The following is an 18209-nucleotide window of genomic DNA, read 5'->3' on the forward strand; positions in this document are numbered from 1 at the left end:
CTTTGGTTGTTTCCATGTCTTGTCTGCCGTAAATAAAGCTGCAATGAACATAGGCTTTACTTATACTTCTTAATTGATGGTTTCCAGGTGACACTAAAAAGATCAGAGAAGAATGTACCACACAGTAAGATTTAGAGAAAAATAACATAAAACTGTATCAGTGAAGGATAGTCAAGAACATAGAACTAACCCATGATAGGCAGTTCAACAGAGGGATTCTTATATGATAAATTTGTTACAAATATATTGAAAGAGCTGAAAAGGAAAACAGGAGACAGGAGTCAACATCTGAACCATATAAGCTAAAATGTGATCTTTAATACAAATGATTTTTGAATAATAAGCTCATAATTTAAATTTTGCGCCAACATGTAGCATTTCTTTTTTTGTTTTTTAAGTTGAGAACCATATGATTTCACTGATATGTGGGATATAAAACTTAAAACAATAAAGGAACAAGACAAACAGAGAAACAAAAACTCATAGACACAGATAATAGTTTAGTGGTTACCAGAGGGTAAGGGGGGAGGTGGGAGAGTAGATGAGGGTAAAAGGGATCAAATATATGGTAATGGAAGGAGAACTGACTCTGGGTGATAAACGCACAACATAATATATAGATGATGTATTACAGAATTGTATACCTGAAACCTATGTAACTTTACTAACTAACCATTGTCACCCCAATAAACTTTAATTTTTTAAAAATGTAGCATTTCTAATGAGTTTCCTTATTTATACATGTATGGGAAACTGTTGTGTCTTTCAATTACACACCTACAGATACCGATCACAACCAGTAACATTTTTATTTATAAAAATATAAATATTGGATAAAGTGAATAAAAATAATCCCTTTTAATAGAAATTTTCAGTATTGAAGAATTCTATAACAGCTCTAAATCAAGGTTTAAAAATAACAGCATCACATTAGGGAGAATTAACAGCATTAGAAGGTTCAACATCCAGCTAAAGTTCACAAAATCAGAAACCTGATTCTGAATTTAGTATCTTTGTCTTTATTTGAAAGGTCATTTATTTGACTTACAACTATAGGTCTGAGAGTTCTAAAGAATGCCAGATATGATTCATTATATACTTGAAGATCTTAATAAACTTAAACCTTACTTTACAGTCCTTGCAGCATAATCCGTTATCACACTGCGATCCTGCTTTCAGCTTACAAGTTTTAGGATCACAACAGCTATCAGGTCCACATTGCTATGAATGAGTGGAATTAAAGTAAAAACATGTCATAATATACCCTTTAGTCAGAGCTACATTTATTGCACTTATTTTTTGAGTTTTGGGAAAGAATATGAACACTGTGAACATTTATAGATTTTTGCATCTCTAAACAACTAAAATAGTTAGGTACTTCAAGTAAAACAGAGTAACTGGAACCCCAATAACTTTTTTTTTTTTTAGCTGAGCCATCCTGCCACCTGTTGGCAGCTCAGCGGCTGCTCAGCTCGGGCCGGGAATCGAACCGCTGTTGCTCAGAGCTCAAACTCTTGAGTGAGCTCTTAACCAACTGAGCCACTTGGCCAGCCAACCCCACTAACTTTTAATCAACTAAAAAACTGGACAAAATATATAAAAATTTTTTTTCAAATTTTTTCTGGATAATAGTAACAGAGAGCAGAATGGTGTTTACCAGTACCTGGAGGGTGGGAGAAAAGGGGAGATACTGATCAAAGAGTACAAACTTTCATTTATAGTATAAGTTCTCAGGATCTAATGTATAGCGTGATGACCATAGTTTAAAAAGGATTGTATACTTGAGGTCTTTTGAGCTCCTTCTTTTGCTCAGCTCGCTCCAAACTCTCTGGAGTGTACTTTCTCTTCTAATAACAGCCCTTGAGCCATTCTCTACTGCTCGGGCCCGCTTCTATTTCTTTAAAGTATACTATCTCTTCTAATAAACTGCTCTTTCACCACTTAAAAAAAAAAAGGATTGTATACTGGCATTTGATAAGAGAACAGATGAAGTATTCTCACTACACACACATAAAAAATGATAACTTTGTGGGGTGATGGATATATTAATTAGTTTGATTGTGAGAATCATTTCACAATGTATACACATATCAAAACACCACACTGTATACCTTAAATATATACAATTTTTATTTGTCACTCATACCTCAATAAAGCTGGGGGGGAAAGGGTGTGTAGAATTTAGGTCCACTGCAAATTTAAAGAGAACAGTCCCCAAGACTTCTTAACAACAATCACAAATTCAGTCAATTCCCAAAACCACCCTCAGGTTTGATAATTTACTGGAAGAATTCATGGATCTCACTGAAAGCTGGTATACTCACAGTTATGGATGATTATATGCAAAGGATACAAAATAAAATTAGCCAAGAGAAAAAGCACCTAGGACAGAATCCAGGAGAAGCACTAAATATATGGAGCTCCTGTTACCATTCCCTCGTAGAATGATATACACACTACTCTCCCAGCATTGATGTTGACACTTCCTAACTCATTCTATGAAACCAGTATTACCCCAACACCAAACATTACAAGAAAGGAAAATTACGGACCAGTATCTCTCATAAACACAGATGCAAAAATCCTCAACAAAAAATTAGGAAATCAAATCCAACCAAGTATAAAAAGAATTACACACCACTGTCAAGTAGGACTTATCACAAGTATGTAAAACTGGTTCATCATTCAAACATCAATTAATATACTCCATAATATTAAACATCAATTTTTTATTTTTTTTATTTTTTAGCTCAGCCATCCTATCACCTGTTGGCAGCTCAGCGGCAGTTCAGCTTGGACCAGGAATCGAACAAGCGACCCTGTTGCTCAGAGCTTGCACTCTTGAGCGAGCTCTTAACCAACTGAGCCACTCGGCCAGCCACCAATATATTCCATCATATTGACAGGCTGAAGAAGAAAAATCACATGACCATAAGAATTCATGTAGAAAAAGCATCTGACATAATCCAACACTCACTAATTATACAAAAATGTTAGCAAAGTAGGAATAGAGGGAAAATTCCTCAATCTGATAATGAACATCTAGAAAAAGTCTACAGCTAACATCATACTTATGGTGACATAATCTTTCCCCCTAAGATGGGAAACAAGGCAAAGATGCACCCTCTCACCACTCCTGTCAAAAATCTTACTGTAAGTGCTATCTAGTAATAAGACAAGAAAATGAAAACTTTAAAAAAAATACATGTTGGGAAGAAGTAAAACTGTTTGTGTCCAGAGATTACATGATTGCCTATTTAAAGAAAATTCCAAATAATCAGCCAAGCAAACAACAGCAACTACAAAATCTTCCTGTGACTAATAAGTGATTATATCAAGGTTGTTGGCTACCAAGTTAACATTAAAAAGTCAATTGTTTTCCTGTATAGCAACAATAAAAAGTGGGAATTTGTAATAAAAAAACATAACACCACTTACATTAGCACCAAAACAATGAAGTACTTGGCAACAGTTCTAACAAAATATTATAGACTATGTATGGGAAAAACTACAAAACTCTGATGAAAAGAAATCAAAGAAGGTATAAATAAATGGAGAGATATTCCATTTTTATGAACAGGAAAACTCAAAATTATTAAGTTGTCAGTACTTCCCTACCTGATCTAGAGATTCAATGTAATTCCAATCAAAATTCCAGTGAATTGACAAACTGATACTAAAGTTTATATGAAGAGGCAAAAGGAGGAGGAGGAGGAAAATTAAAGGACTCAAGATACTCAACTTCAAAACTTACTATACACTGAAATAATGACAGTGTGGTATTTTAAAAAATGATACACCAAAAAGAAATAATTGAAACAAAATAGAGATCCTAGGAATAGACAGACCTACACAGAGATAATAAAAAATCTTTGACAATGGAGCTAATGCAATTCAATGGTGGATGGTTAGCACTGCACATTCACATGGAAAATAATGACTAGAGGGCCGGCCGAGTGGCTCAGTTGGTTAAGAGCTCGCTCAAGAGTTTGAGCTCTGAGCAACAGCGGTTCGAGTCCAGTCCGAGCTGAGCAGCCGCTGAGCTGCCAACAGGTAGCAGGATGGCTCAGCTAAAAAAAAAGAAAAAAAAGAAAAAAAAAAAGAAAATAATGACTAGACACCGACCCTACACTTTTCAAAGAGAAAAAAAAACTCAGAATGGAGCATAAACCAAAATGTAAAATGCCCTTCTAGAAGGTTAGATTTAAGAGGAAAGATCTCATGTTAAGTACTCTTCCACAATAAAAATAATAAATAAAAACATAGGAATACCAATCTTAAATTTTTTCAGAAAGAAGGACGCACTTTCCAATTCATTTTATGAGTCAATAATTACTCTGACACCAAAATAAGATGAAAATATTATAAGAAAACACTAAAGATCACAATTTCCTTATAAAAATAAGTATCATAATCCTGATGAAATAATGGCAAATGAAATCTAGCTATCTAGATAAATAGATAGATAGAAATCCAAGTGGGGCTAATCTCAGGAATGCATAGTTGGATGAGAATTCAAAACCAATCAATAAAATGCACAATATTAATAGGAAAAAATGTGGGAAAACTCATGATGAGTTCAATAAACACAGGAATAATACATTTGACAAAATCCAACATTAATTCTTGATTATGGTGATGGAAGGAGAACTGACTCTGTGAGGTGAGCACACAACATGATATATAGATGATGTATTATATAGAATTATACACTTGAAACTTATGTAATTTTAACCATTGTCACCCCAATAAACTTAATTTAAAAAAAAATTCAGCTAATGAGAAATTAAAGGGAACATCCTCAACATGATAAAGGGACTGTTTAAAAAAAAAGTTTATATCTACTATCATACTTAATGGTGAAAATCAGAAAGTTTTCCCCTAAAAACAAGAACAAAGCAAAAACCACTTTCAGCACTTTTAATCAACACCAGAAACAAGGTGGATTCACAAAAGTCAACTGTATTTTTATACTGACAATGGACAACTGTTAAATAAAATATTAAAACAATACTATCAAAACCAGTAAACTACAGAAGAATTAAATAAATTAAAGAAGACTTTAATAAGTGGAGAGGTACACCATGTACATAGATTGGTAGACTCAATATTGGTAAGATTCCCCCAAAATTGGTATATGAATACAACACAATTCCAATGAAAGTCTTTACATTTGCATGCTGATTCTCTAATTTATGTGAAAATATAAAGATCCTAAAATAGTAAAACTATCTTGGAAACGAAGAACAAATTTGGATGGTTTACTCTTATCTGTTTTCAAGACATACTGTAAAGGTACATTAATTAAGACCACATGGAGTTGGCATAGGATAGACACATAAACAAACAGAAAAGAACCCAGGGATAGACACACACGTATGGTCATTTCTTTTCATAAGGATGTTAAGATAAAACAATGGTTATGTCGGGCCGGCCAAGTGGCACGTTAGTTAAGAGCTGGCTTGGGACGCCAGAGGGCGCCGGTTCAGATCCCACATATGAGGGCCAGTGACACTGCCCTCCACAGCTAAGATGCTGAACAACAGCTCAACCTGGAGCTGGGCTACCATATGTAGCTAGCAGCCAGCATGAGCGGCCAGCAGCCGCAGTGAGCGGCCGTCCAAAAGCTGACGACTGACCTGCCTCACCTGGGAAGAGCGCAATGGTGGTGCCAACTTGGGCCAGTGAAGCAACGTCCTCCACAACTAGACTGAAGAACAAAACGACAGCAACTTGTCTGTTCCCCTTCCCCCAATTCTCTAGCACTGTTCCCATTCCCCCAATTCCCCAATAAAATAAAATAAAATAAATTCTAAAAAAAAGATAGTTATGTCAACAAATACTGCTAAAAAAACTGATATTCATATGGAGGATAATGAATGTCAACCCAAATCTCTCAACAAAACCAAACTCAAATGCATCACAGACTAAATGTAAAAGTTTAAATCATATAACTTCTAGTAGAAAACATAGGAGAAGATGTTCATGACCTTGGGTAAGCAAAGATTTCTTAGGACAGAAAAAGCATGACCATAGAAGAAAAAAAAATGATAAAATGGACTTTCTAAAAAAAAAAAAAAAAAGACTGCTATTCAAAGATTTTGTTAAGAAACTGAAAAGGTAATCCATAGAAACAAATGTTTGTAATATACATGTTTGACAAAGGACTGGTATCCAGCCTATACAAATAACTCTTGCTTGTTAATAATAATAACCAAAAAAACCACCTAAGTTTAAAAACTGGCAAAAGATTTGAACAGATTATTCAAACAACAAATGGCTAATAAGGTCATGAGAAATGCTCAACATCATTAGGTCATCAAGGAAATACAAATCAAAACCACTGGAATGGCTAAAATTTAAAGGCTGAAATATCAAATTCTGGTAAGGATGTGGAGGAAATAAAAGTTTATAGGTTGCTGTTAAGAGTGTAAAATAATACAACCACTTTGGAAAATATTTTGGAAATTTCTCATAAAAATATACTTATCATATGACCCAGCAACTCTACTTTTAGGAATTCAGAATAATGGTCCAACACTGTTAACAACTCAAGTGTCCATTTTCAGGTGGATGGAAAAACAGATTATGGTATATCCAAACAATAAAATGTTACTGAAAATAAAAAGGGAGAAACTATTATGACATAAAACAATATGGATTAATCTTGAAAACACTGTATTGAAAGGAGATGTAAGACACCAAGAATAAGTGCTGTATCGTTCTTTTCATATGACTTTGTAGATCAGGCAAAACTGACATAACCAGAAGTTGCCTGGATATGAGAAGAAGTTAAATGACTGCAGAGGAGGCATGAATAAACTTTTGGGGATAATGAAAAGAATCTATACCTTAACTGCACTAATGCTTATTATATACATTTGTCAAAACTCATCAACTGGTATACTTAAAATGAGTGTACTTTATTGTATGTAGATTATGCCCCAATAAAACTGATTTAAAAATAAATGGAGAAGAGTAAAGACTGAAGACTTGTTCTACCAAATGGTAAAACATGAAACAAAGAAAGGCATAATAATTAAAACAATGTCATACAGGTAGGTACAAGTACATTCAAGCCCACATATGTATCAAACCCTAATATCATTTTCATCTATCTTGTATTCATGGGAATTTATGGTATCTGCTATATTGCTGAAATACTGAATTGTCTAGAAGCATTATATTCTGGACTTTTTGCATTCATTATACTTTCAGGACTTCCCCATCAAAATCACTCACTATTCAGACTGTAATATTAACACAGTCCTCCCTCACCATACTACTGATTCCATTGTGAAGTAAGACCTAAAGGATACTTGATGGCCCACTGTCATATTAATCTTCAATAAGACATTTATAAAATGTTCAAAGGTTAAGCACAGGTTTGAAAAGATCTTATATATTTAATCTGGAACCCAAAACCTCATTCTAGATTCTCATTTTTCCCATCAGCAGCAATTAATTTGGAGTACATTTTGTATTTATTCAAAACTTTTTAACCTGTGAAACCTAGACAGTATATTCTTGCATGTATTTCAACTTTGATTTCACTTACTGTCAATATTCTACATGGTACTCAGTCGTATTTGAGATACATAACATTTATGAAAAAAGATTAAAACAATAAATTTATTAATTTTCCCAGTTATCAGACTTACTTCCTCAGTACCACAGTCACAGATTTCACCGCTCTCAACTTTGCCATTGCCACAGATTGCTCGACCCCTTTGCGTTTGTGGCTTATTCTGAAGACATTTGGCGGCACCCATATTTGAAATGAAATTTTCAAAGTCACTCAAACTGCAATTGCTAAAAGTCTTCACACCACTGGATTGCCTAAAGATGAATCCATATAAAGTTGTTGGCAGTATACTTCTGAAAACACAATTCTATATTATATAAATTAATTTCAAAGTGCTTAATTTAATAGGAAGTGATAAATGTCATAACAAGTGCTTAAATGCCAAAATCATTCTTGAGGAGCTCATGTGATTTCATTCACTGGAATACATATCCTTATTAAAACAAAATTAAGTACAGCTCAATAGCAAAAACAAACAACCAATTAGAAAATGGGTAAAGAGCTTGAATAGACATTTTTCCAAAGAAGACATAAATGTCCAACAGGTATATGAAAAGGTGCTCAGCATCACTAATCATCAGGGAAATTCAAATAAAACCACGATGAGATATTATCTCACACCTGTTAGAATGGCTCTTATCATTTTTTTAAAAAAGATAAGTGCTAGCAAGGATGTGGAGAAATTGGAACCCTGGTATACTACTGATGGAAATGTAAATTGGTACAGCCTCTGTGGGAAATAGTAGAGAGATTCCTCAAAAAATTAAAAATATAACTACCACACGATCCAGCAATTCCACTTCTGGGTATATATTCAAAATAATGGAAACCAGGATCCTAAAGAGATTATCTGCACTCCCATGCTCATTGCAGCCTTATTCACAATAGGCAAGGATATGGAAGCAACCTAAATGTCCACTGACAGATGAATGGATAAAGAAAATGTGGTACATGCATGAAATGGGATATTGTTCAGTCTGAAAAAAGAAGGAAATATTCCATATGCAACAACATGGATGAACCTCGAGGACATTATGGTAAGTGAAATAAGCCAGTCACAGAAGGACAATTACTGCATGATCTCACTTACACGAGGTATTTAAAATAGGTAAACTCATAGATGTTAACAGTAGAATGGTGATTGCCAGAGTTTAGGAGGAGGAGAACACGGGGAGTTGTTTAACAGGTATGACGTTTCACTTATGCAGGATGAATAAATTAAAGATTAGTTATACAGCACAGTGCCAATAGTTAGCAATATTATACTGTATATTTTTTTAAATTTTAGGTATTTTTTCAGTTTTTATTAAATTAATTGGGGTGATATTGGTTAGTAAAATTATATGTTTCAAGTGTACAATTCTACAATACTCATCTGTATTTTGCATTGTGTGTTCACTACCAGTCTCTTTCCATCACCATATATTTGACCCCCTTTACCCTCTCCTACCATCCACCTTTCCCCTTTACCCTCTGGTAACCACTAAACTGTCTGTATCTATAAGTTTTTGTTTGTTTGTCTTGTTCATTTGTTGCTTTCAGTTTTATATCCCACGAGTGAAATCATATGGCTCTCGACTTTTTCTGTCTGATTTAATTTCACTTAGCATGATAATTTCAAGATTCATCCATGTTGTTGCAAATGGCAGTATTTCATCTTTTCTTATGGCCAAGTAATATTCCGCTCTGTGTGTGTGTGTGTGTGTGTGTGTGTGTGTGTATCACATCTTCTTTATCCAATCGCCTATCAAAGGATACTTTGGTTGTTTCCATGTCTTGGCCACCATGAATAATGCTGCAATGAACATAGGAGTACATATACATCTATGGATAAAAGTTTTCAGGTTTTTTTTGTGTAGATACCCAGACAGATAGCTGGGTCATATAATAATTCTATTCTTAATTTTTTGAGGGATCTCAATGCTGTTTCTATAGTGGCTGTGCCAGTTTACATTCTCACAAACAGTGTATGAGGGTTCCTTTTTCTCCACAGCCTCTCCAACGCTTGTTATTACTTGTCTTGTTGATAATAGCTCTTCTAACAGGTGTGAGGTGGTGCCTCATTGTGGTTTTGATTTGTATTTCCCTAATAGCTAGTGAGGTTGAGCATCTTTTCATTTGTCTGTTGGCCGTTTGTATGTCTTCTTGGGAGAAGTGTCTGTTTACATCCTCTACCCACTTTTAAGTGGACTGTTTGGGTTTTTGTTGTTGCATTGTATGAGTTCTATATGTATTATGAATATTACCCCCTCATCTCAGGTTTCATTTGCAAATATCTTCTCATATCAACCCATTTAGTTGGTTGCCTCTTTGTTTTGTTGATGGCTTCTTCTGCTGTGCAGAGGCTCTTTAGTTTGATATATTCCCATTCATTTATTTTTGCTGTTACTTCTCTTGACTTTGAGGTCAAATTAATAAAAACCTCTCTAAACTCAACGTCCACAAATTTAGTACCATGTTTTTCTTCTATGCAATGTATTGTTTTAGGTCTTATGTTTAGGTCTTTGATCCATTTTAAGTTAATTTTGGCATATGGTGACAAATGGCAGTCTAGTTTTATTCTTTTGCACGTGGCTTTCCAGTTTTCCCAGCAACATTTATTGAAGAGGCTTTGCTTTCTCCACTGTATGTTTTTGGCTCCTTTGTTGAAAATTATCTGCCCATATATATGTGAGTTTATTTCTGGATTGTCAATGCTACTCCATTGATCTGTATGTCTGTTTTTCCTGCCAATATCATGCTGTTTTGATTCTTGTCACTTTGTAGTATAAATTGATGTCAGGGAATGTAATAACTCCGGCCTTGGTCATCTTCCTTTCAGGGTCCTTCTCTCTTCTATACTCCCCACCCCAAAATTCCATGTTCTCACTGCTGTTTTGTGTATTTTTACACCACCATTTTAATACTTTCTTAGGTCTTTCTTACTCCTCAAATAATAAGATATATATGTATATATATATATATATATATATATCTTAATCACTTGCATCCTCATACAACTGTGTGATGTAGCTATCAGGGTCCTCATTTTTTAGATGAAAAAACTAAGGGTTAGAAAAATTAGAAAACAAGTGAATGATTCCAAAGCCCATGTTCCCCTCAATGTATTCCATACTCCAAAATGGTGTGCCCTCTTCCTTAATCAAACTTCCACAGTTTAGTGAAACTGGTCTTAGCAAGGAATTATGAAAAAGCAATATGAATAAAACAATTTGATTTCTTTGAATAATTAATAATTGTGTGCTCCTTCTAATGTTTTTGCCTTTTTTTAAAATGATGCAACCAGATAAGTGAGCATGGTTTCTACATTTATAGCTATTACCAATTTCTATGACTCCTTCCCCCCTCCATTTCTGAACTTAATTGTGTGTGCAGACTATACTGCATGTAAGGATTTAAAACATGAGCTACCCATTTTTAAAAAGTAGATATAAATTAAATCATCAAAATTACATATATATTAGGATGATCACATAAGTATAAGAATGAAGCTTGTACAAATATATACTAATGGTCTCTGCTACTTGGTTTAAGTTAGTTCCAATATATTAACTGTCTTCTATATGAAGTCAGGATGGAGTAAAGAAAATAACAATACTTTGAGTTATATTAACTTGTTAACTAGTACCAGCACTGTGACTTATGAGATTATAGGCAAAGTGATTAAGTTCTCTAAGTCTCAGTTTTCTCGTCTACGGAACAGGAATAATACCCATCCTCCTATAGGGCTGCTGTGAAGACTAAAGAATATTAAATATGCCAAGTGCCTAATTCAACTCTCTGACTTATAGACATGCCCAGAAAATCACTGATATTACTGACATCAGCTGAATTTTGGCCACTAATTAATTGTATATCCAATGTAGAGTCATTTAGGCTGTCAGTAATCCAGGGGCTTAAAAAAAAAGGAATACATGAAATGGAAATAATAATATTTGCCTTACTTACTCATGTCTTCTTTGAAAATTACATAAAATAATGTATGGCATGTACTGTGGAAATACAGGCTACTTGTTTTGTCCTGCTGACATATTTTTAAAGATCCTTACTAAGTGCTTTCATAAAATACACAGCCTAGGAGAATTCCTTTGCTAATATATCCTGCTTATTATATATGTTATCCTTGACTGTTCTTAATGGTACTCTTCTCACACTGAAATTTTCATTTTTATATTTTATAGTACTTGGTCCATTTATAGCTAATTTGTGCTATAAGTAAATATATTTTGCACTTCAAATATTTAAAACAAAACAAACATAACCAATGAATAAATATTATTTTTTAAAAACTTACATAGCATCTGGATTCATTATACAGATGGCTCCTGAACACTGACATTTCTTTGGGTCATCATATGATATTCCCAGACTGAGTCCCAACATCTGGGTGACAATTACAGAAAATGCATCCAAAGTTATCTTCTTGGGATACTATATTAGCAATAAAGAAAATTCAAACAAAAGACAATTCATTGAAGGGTGGTAAAAAAACAGTATTTTTCTAATTCTGAACATTTTTATTGTTTTAGCAAACATTTAAGAATAGGGAAATGCAGGTCCTTGGACAGGTGAGAAACTGAAGGTCCTCTTACGAAATTTTACTGAGATATAGCCTATAGCCTATTGCGTCTAAGCCAAGCTTTCCCATGATGTAACAGTTAAATGACTAACATAATGGGTAGCTACCATAGCTATGTAAAACGGTAGTTTTTACATTACATTTTTGGCTATATGGACCATGATCTTCAATTTACCCAATTTCTTACAACAGCTCTCACATACACTTAGAATAGTCACATGATATTCGGCCTCCCAGCTCATAAAGTGCCCACATAACCAAATTACTGGGTTTAAGTGTGCTATCTTCTTTCTGCTGTACTCTCAATGACACAGTAACTGGTATCAGCAGAAACCACATTCCTGTCATATATTTAACAAGTGCACAAATAACTTCCTTGCCAAGGAGAATGAGACACTTAGTTTTACCCATATTTTTTATGTTATAATTTCTGGTGGCTATAAGGTAGTATATTTCATTAAGTTATAACTTGCATTTCACATATTTTTTGACAATTTGGCTATCTTTTTTGTGAAGTGTTTATTCAAGTGCCTTGTCTAGTTTTCTACTGCATTCACCTTTTATTGATTTATGGAAGCATTTTATATTCTCTGTATATGAGTCATTCATTGTTAGTCATGCATTACAAATACTTTCCCTACTCTGTGGATTGTCTTTTCACACTCTTAATGTCTTTTCATGAATGAAATTTCCTTAACTTGATGTGGTCCAATTCATCCAACTTTTTCTTTATGATTAGAGTTTTTGTGTCCACTTTAAGAAATCTTTCCCTGCGACATGCATTGGATCTAGAGGGTATTATACTAAGTGAAATAAGTCAGACTGAGAAAGACAAATACCATATGATCTTACTTATATGTGGAATCTAAAGAACAGAAAAAAATGAACAAAAAGAAAAAAACAAATAGACTCTTAGATACAGAGAATAAACAGATGGTTGCTAGATGGGAGAGGGGTTGGGGGACGGGTGAGAAAGGTGAAGGAATTAGAGAGTACAAATTAGTAGTTACAAAATAGTCATGGGAATGTAAAGTACAGCATAGGGAATATAGTCAATAAAGTTGCAACAACCATGTATAATGCTAGATAGGTATTAGAACTAATCGGGGATCACTGCATAAATTATATAAATATCTAACCACTATGCTGTACACCTGAAACTAATATAAAATAATATTGAATGTCAACTATAACTGAAAAAAAAATAATTAAAAAAAATCATTCCTTACACCTATAATCATAAAGCTATGCTCCTTTTTTATCTTCTAGGGCTTTTTGTTTAATTTTACATATGGATCTACAATCCACCTAAATGTTATCTTTTGAATAGCATCAGGCAGCAGTAAAGTTACATTTAGCAAAAATACTATCCAGGAGCGGCCAGTTGGCTCAGGTGGTTAGAGCGCCATGTTCGTAATGCCAAGGTTGCCGGTTTGATTCCCACATGGGCCACTCAGCTGTGCCTACCCCATCTAGATTGAAAACAATGACTTGACTTGGAGCTAACGGGTCTTGGAAAAACACACTGTTTCCCAATAAAGTTAAAAAAAAAAAGACTATCTATTGTGGAGAAAAGGGAACCCTCGTGCACTGTTGGTGGGATTGCAGGTTGGTGCAGCCACTATGGAAATCAGTATGGTGGTATCTATAAAAACTGAAAATGGAACTACCTTATGATCCAGGAATTCCACTCTTAGGTATCTATCCAGAGAAACCCAAGACGCTAATTCAAAAAAATATATGCACACCTATGTTTATTGCAGCACTATTCACAATAGCCAAGACATGGTAATAACCAAAATACCCATTGGTAGATGACTGGGTTAAGAAACTGTGGTACATTTATACAATGGAGTATTACTCGGCCATAAAGAAGAATGAAATCTTACCATTTGGAATGATACGAATGGACTTAGAGAACATTATGCTAAGTGAAATAAGTCAGATGGAGAAAGACAAATACCATATGATCTCACTTATACGTGGAATCTAAATAACAGAATAAATGAGCAAACTAAACAGAAATAGTCTCAGAGATATAGAGAAAAAAACAATGGTTGCTAGATGGGAGGGAGATGGTGATGAGGGAGAAGGTGAGGGGATTAGATTAGCACAAATTGGTAACCACAATATTGCCAGGGGGATATGAAAGACAGTTTGGAGGTTATAATCAATAATGCTGTAAAGATTTTGTAGGGTATCAGATGGGCACTTGTCTTATTAGGGAGACCATTTCATGGATGGTGTAGATGGCCTGACCACTGTGCTGTACACCTGAAGCTGAAGCTGAAAAATATTGAATGTCAAATATATATATATAGATAGATAGATAGATAGAGAGAGAGAGAGAGAGAGAGAGAGAGAGAGAGAGAGAGAGAGAGAGTCAGTCACAGGATATAGAGTACAGCATAGGGAATAGAGTCAATGGAATTGTAACAGCTATATACAATGTCAGAGGGGCAAGTAGATTGCGGAAGGGGGGTTATCACTGTGAGGGGTGTAAATGTCTAATTATTACATTGTTTTGTACACCTGAAACTAATTTTTTTTTAATCCATTATAATTAGACCTTTGGTGCTGATCACTTTGTAGTGTATACTGATGTCAAATTATAATGTTGTACACCTGAAACTTACATAATGTTATATACCAACTTTAGCTCAATAAAAAGAGATCATCCATTAACAAGTACACTACAAGGTCATCTTTGTAAAAAATTAAGTATATGCCTATCATTTTTCTGTTTCTGAACTCTCTATTCTGTTCCACTGGTGTATTTGTCTATCTCTGTCTTAATTACTGAAGCTTTATAACAAGCTTTGATTCAACTACAGTATATCTGTTTGCTATGCTTTTTGTCAAGATTCTTAGATATTCTTAACTCTTTGCATCACTGCATAAATTGTAGTTTTAGCTTGTCAACTTTACAAACACACATGCGCGTGTGCGTGTGCGCGCGCGCGCGCACACACACACACACACACACACACACACACACACAAAACAACCCTGCTAGGATTTTTATAGGGGACTGCATTCACCCTGTAGATCAACTGAGGTGGGGGTTGAGTTAGCATGTTTATACTACTACCTGCAATTCAGGGTCTTAGGCACTGACTCTAATAATATTTTATTTTCTCTATAGAGGTCTTATACATCTTTTGATAGCTTTTTATTCCTGAACTTCTTGATTTTATGCCATTTTTAAAGTTTTGTTTTACGTTTGTTGCCAGTATGTAAAAATGCATTTCATTTTGTTTTTGGTTATTTAACCACATTTACACTCCTTCAACCTATATATTATTATATGCATAATTTAAGGTAATGTTAGATGCTTCTACAAACAAGATGCTAAAACCTTGGTGGTTTAATATACTCACATAAAGCCCAGTTGGATGTTCCTAGTTAGTGGTAGCTTTACTTATATTCCTGCTGAAATAATTACAGACTGTGTTCCTGTCCTTATTCATATCCTTCCCATTAAGCTCACGAGGAGAAAGGCTCAACAACGTTTAACTGCTCCAACCAAGAAGTGATACACATTACTCCTACTCATATTACATGGCTCCATCTAGATATAAGGAGCCAGAGAAACATGGTCCATGAATTGGCACACGCTTTCCACAGCTGGAGACTGTGTAATCAGCCAACCATCTATGATAAATTATTGTCATTTGTTTTAGTTTAATATTGTATCTGTTTTTGTTTTTTTGTTTTTTTGTTTTTTTTTAAAGATTTTTATTGGGGGAATTGGGGGGATGGGAACAGTGCTGGGGAATTGGGGAAGGGGAACAGACAAGTTGCTGTCCTTTTGTTCTTCAGTCTAGCTGTGGAGGACGTTGCTTCACTGGCCCAAGTTGGCACCATCATTGCGCTCTTCCCGGGCGAGGCAGATCAGTCGCCGGCTTCTGGATGGCCGCTCACTGCGGCTGCTGGCCGCTCACGCTGGCTGCTGGCTACATACGGTAGCCCATGGCAACCCACTGCCACAGGGACTGCAGCCTACACCGTCGCCGGCGACTCACGGCAGCCCAGCTCCAGGTTGAGCTGTTGTTCAGCTTCTTAGCTGTGGAGGTCAGTGTCACTGGCCCTCATATGTGGGATCCGAACCGGGGCCCTCTGGCATCCCAAGCGAGTTCTTAACCATCGCGCCACTCGGCCCTATTGTATCTGTTTTAATATCACCAGACATAGTTATTATCGATTTACGCAAACCATGTTCAAACAATTATTTCTTTTATTACTCTTCATTCCCTCTGAATCTCAGATCTCCCATTTGGGATCACTCTCCTTCTGCCTAAATAATATTATTTTTAACTTCCTTTAGTGATTTTGGATTGCTGGCAAGGCAGTAGAGGCAAAGAAATGGAGGAAAACTGAAAAAAATGGAAAATAAGGCGATAGCATTCATTCTAAAGATACCAATAAGCACAAGAATGGGCATGATTTAAACTGAAATAATTAAAATACATATATTCTCATATCGGATAGAGAAAATAAATCCAGTTATATGCTGTTTACAAGAAGTACTTCTTAATTGCTAGGATTGGATATAGCTGCATGAGACAGGAAATTCAAAATAAATACTTAGAGTAGAAAGAAATTTCTCTCACACACACATAAAAGAGCAGCTTCTTGGTCTTCAGGGATCTGGACTCCTTCCAGCTTCCTATTCCAGCCTGACTAGGTAACGACCTTGTCTTCACATGGCATTTTAAACAGATTAGAGAAAAGCCACAATGGAGAGTGGGTACCATTCCTTTAAAGAAGCTTTCTGGTTAAGTTCCAAATGTTATTTCGCTTATATCTCACTGGATGAAACTTGGAAAAAATCTAGCTACAAAAATGCTAAGAAATGAAGGCTCCTTCATATACACGTATGAGCAGGAATATTGCCTATCTGAAAACTGCGGTTCTGTTTTATAAAAAAAAAAAAGAATCAAATGGAGACTGGAAGACGTATGTATAGAGGTGTTTATTAAATATTGTTTAAAGTGGCAAAAATACAAATCATCAAAATGCTCATGAAAAGTATAAAGGATACAGTGTGGTATATTTACATAATAAAATATCACAAACCAATGCAAAAAATTAACTAGACACAAAGGATTTTGAGTACAGTAAAACTACTCTGTGTGATACTGTAATAGTAGATATATGTCACTACACATTTGTCAAAACTCATAGAATGTATAACAGCAAGAGTGAACCCTAATGTACACGATGGAATTCTGGTGATTACAATAAGACAGGGTAGGTTCATCATTTATAACAAATGTACCATTAAGGTGTGGAATGTTAATAGTGAGGGAGAGAATGGGACTCTCTGTACTTTCCTCTCAATTTTGCTATGAACCTAAAATTTCTATTAAAAAATAAAGTGTTTTAAAAACTAACTAGATTCCATGTGCCAGATGAATAAACTTCACAATTATAAGCGGAAACCAAAAAATTCAAATTGCAGAATGACACATTCTGATACAACTGATATTTAAAGAGTAAAAACAATTGTTTAGAGAAATATTCAATTGTGGTAAAAGTATCAGAGCTTTTAAACAAAGATATATAAAAGGTTTTGTAAAAGTATGAGTATAAAAGTTTTGTAAAACTTCGGTAAGATGGCGGAATAGACAGACGCTGTGCCAACTGCCTCCCAGGATCACAGCAAAATTACAAATAATTTATAAGATATTCAACCTCAGAAGTTCCCTGGACACTAGATGAACAGAACCTCTAAACGAAGGACTTAAAGAGGAGGCCAGGAGGCCACATTGAGACTGGTGATCTAATACATTGAAACAATCAGAGTGACAGCCAGAATGAAGAAACAAAGAAACATGTCCCAAGTGAAAGATCAGAAGAAACCTCAATAAATGGAACTAAATGAAACAGAGATATCCAACCTTTCAGAGACAGAGTTTAGAACACTGATGATAAGAATGTTTAAGGAACGTACGTAGTGAGGACATAAAGAAGGATACAGAAATCATAAAAAACAACCAGTTAGAACTAAAGACTACAATAACTGAAATGGAGAACACACTC

The 18209-nt window shown here is 34.9% G+C and overlaps 1 protein-coding gene across 1 annotated transcript in view; it reads right to left on the reverse strand.

The window, feature by feature from the left end:
- Nucleotides 1-18209, reverse strand: part of ADAM32 (ADAM metallopeptidase domain 32) — a 140038-nt gene that overhangs the window by 70912 nt on the left and 50917 nt on the right. Inside the window, exons 11-13 of the mRNA XM_019626793.1 lie at nt 11880-12016; nt 7662-7839; nt 1129-1221 (exon numbers count right to left, since the gene is read on the reverse strand). Of these exons, the coding sequence (XP_019482338.1) occupies nt 1129-1221; nt 7662-7839; nt 11880-12016 (408 nt within the window). The remainder of the gene's footprint in view (nt 1-1128; nt 1222-7661; nt 7840-11879; nt 12017-18209) is intronic.

Source organism: Hipposideros armiger, unplaced genomic scaffold (genome assembly GCF_001890085.2).
Source record: "Hipposideros armiger isolate ML-2016 unplaced genomic scaffold, ASM189008v1 scaffold_690, whole genome shotgun sequence".
In the NCBI taxonomy this organism is placed as follows: domain Eukaryota; kingdom Metazoa; phylum Chordata; class Mammalia; order Chiroptera; family Hipposideridae; genus Hipposideros; species Hipposideros armiger.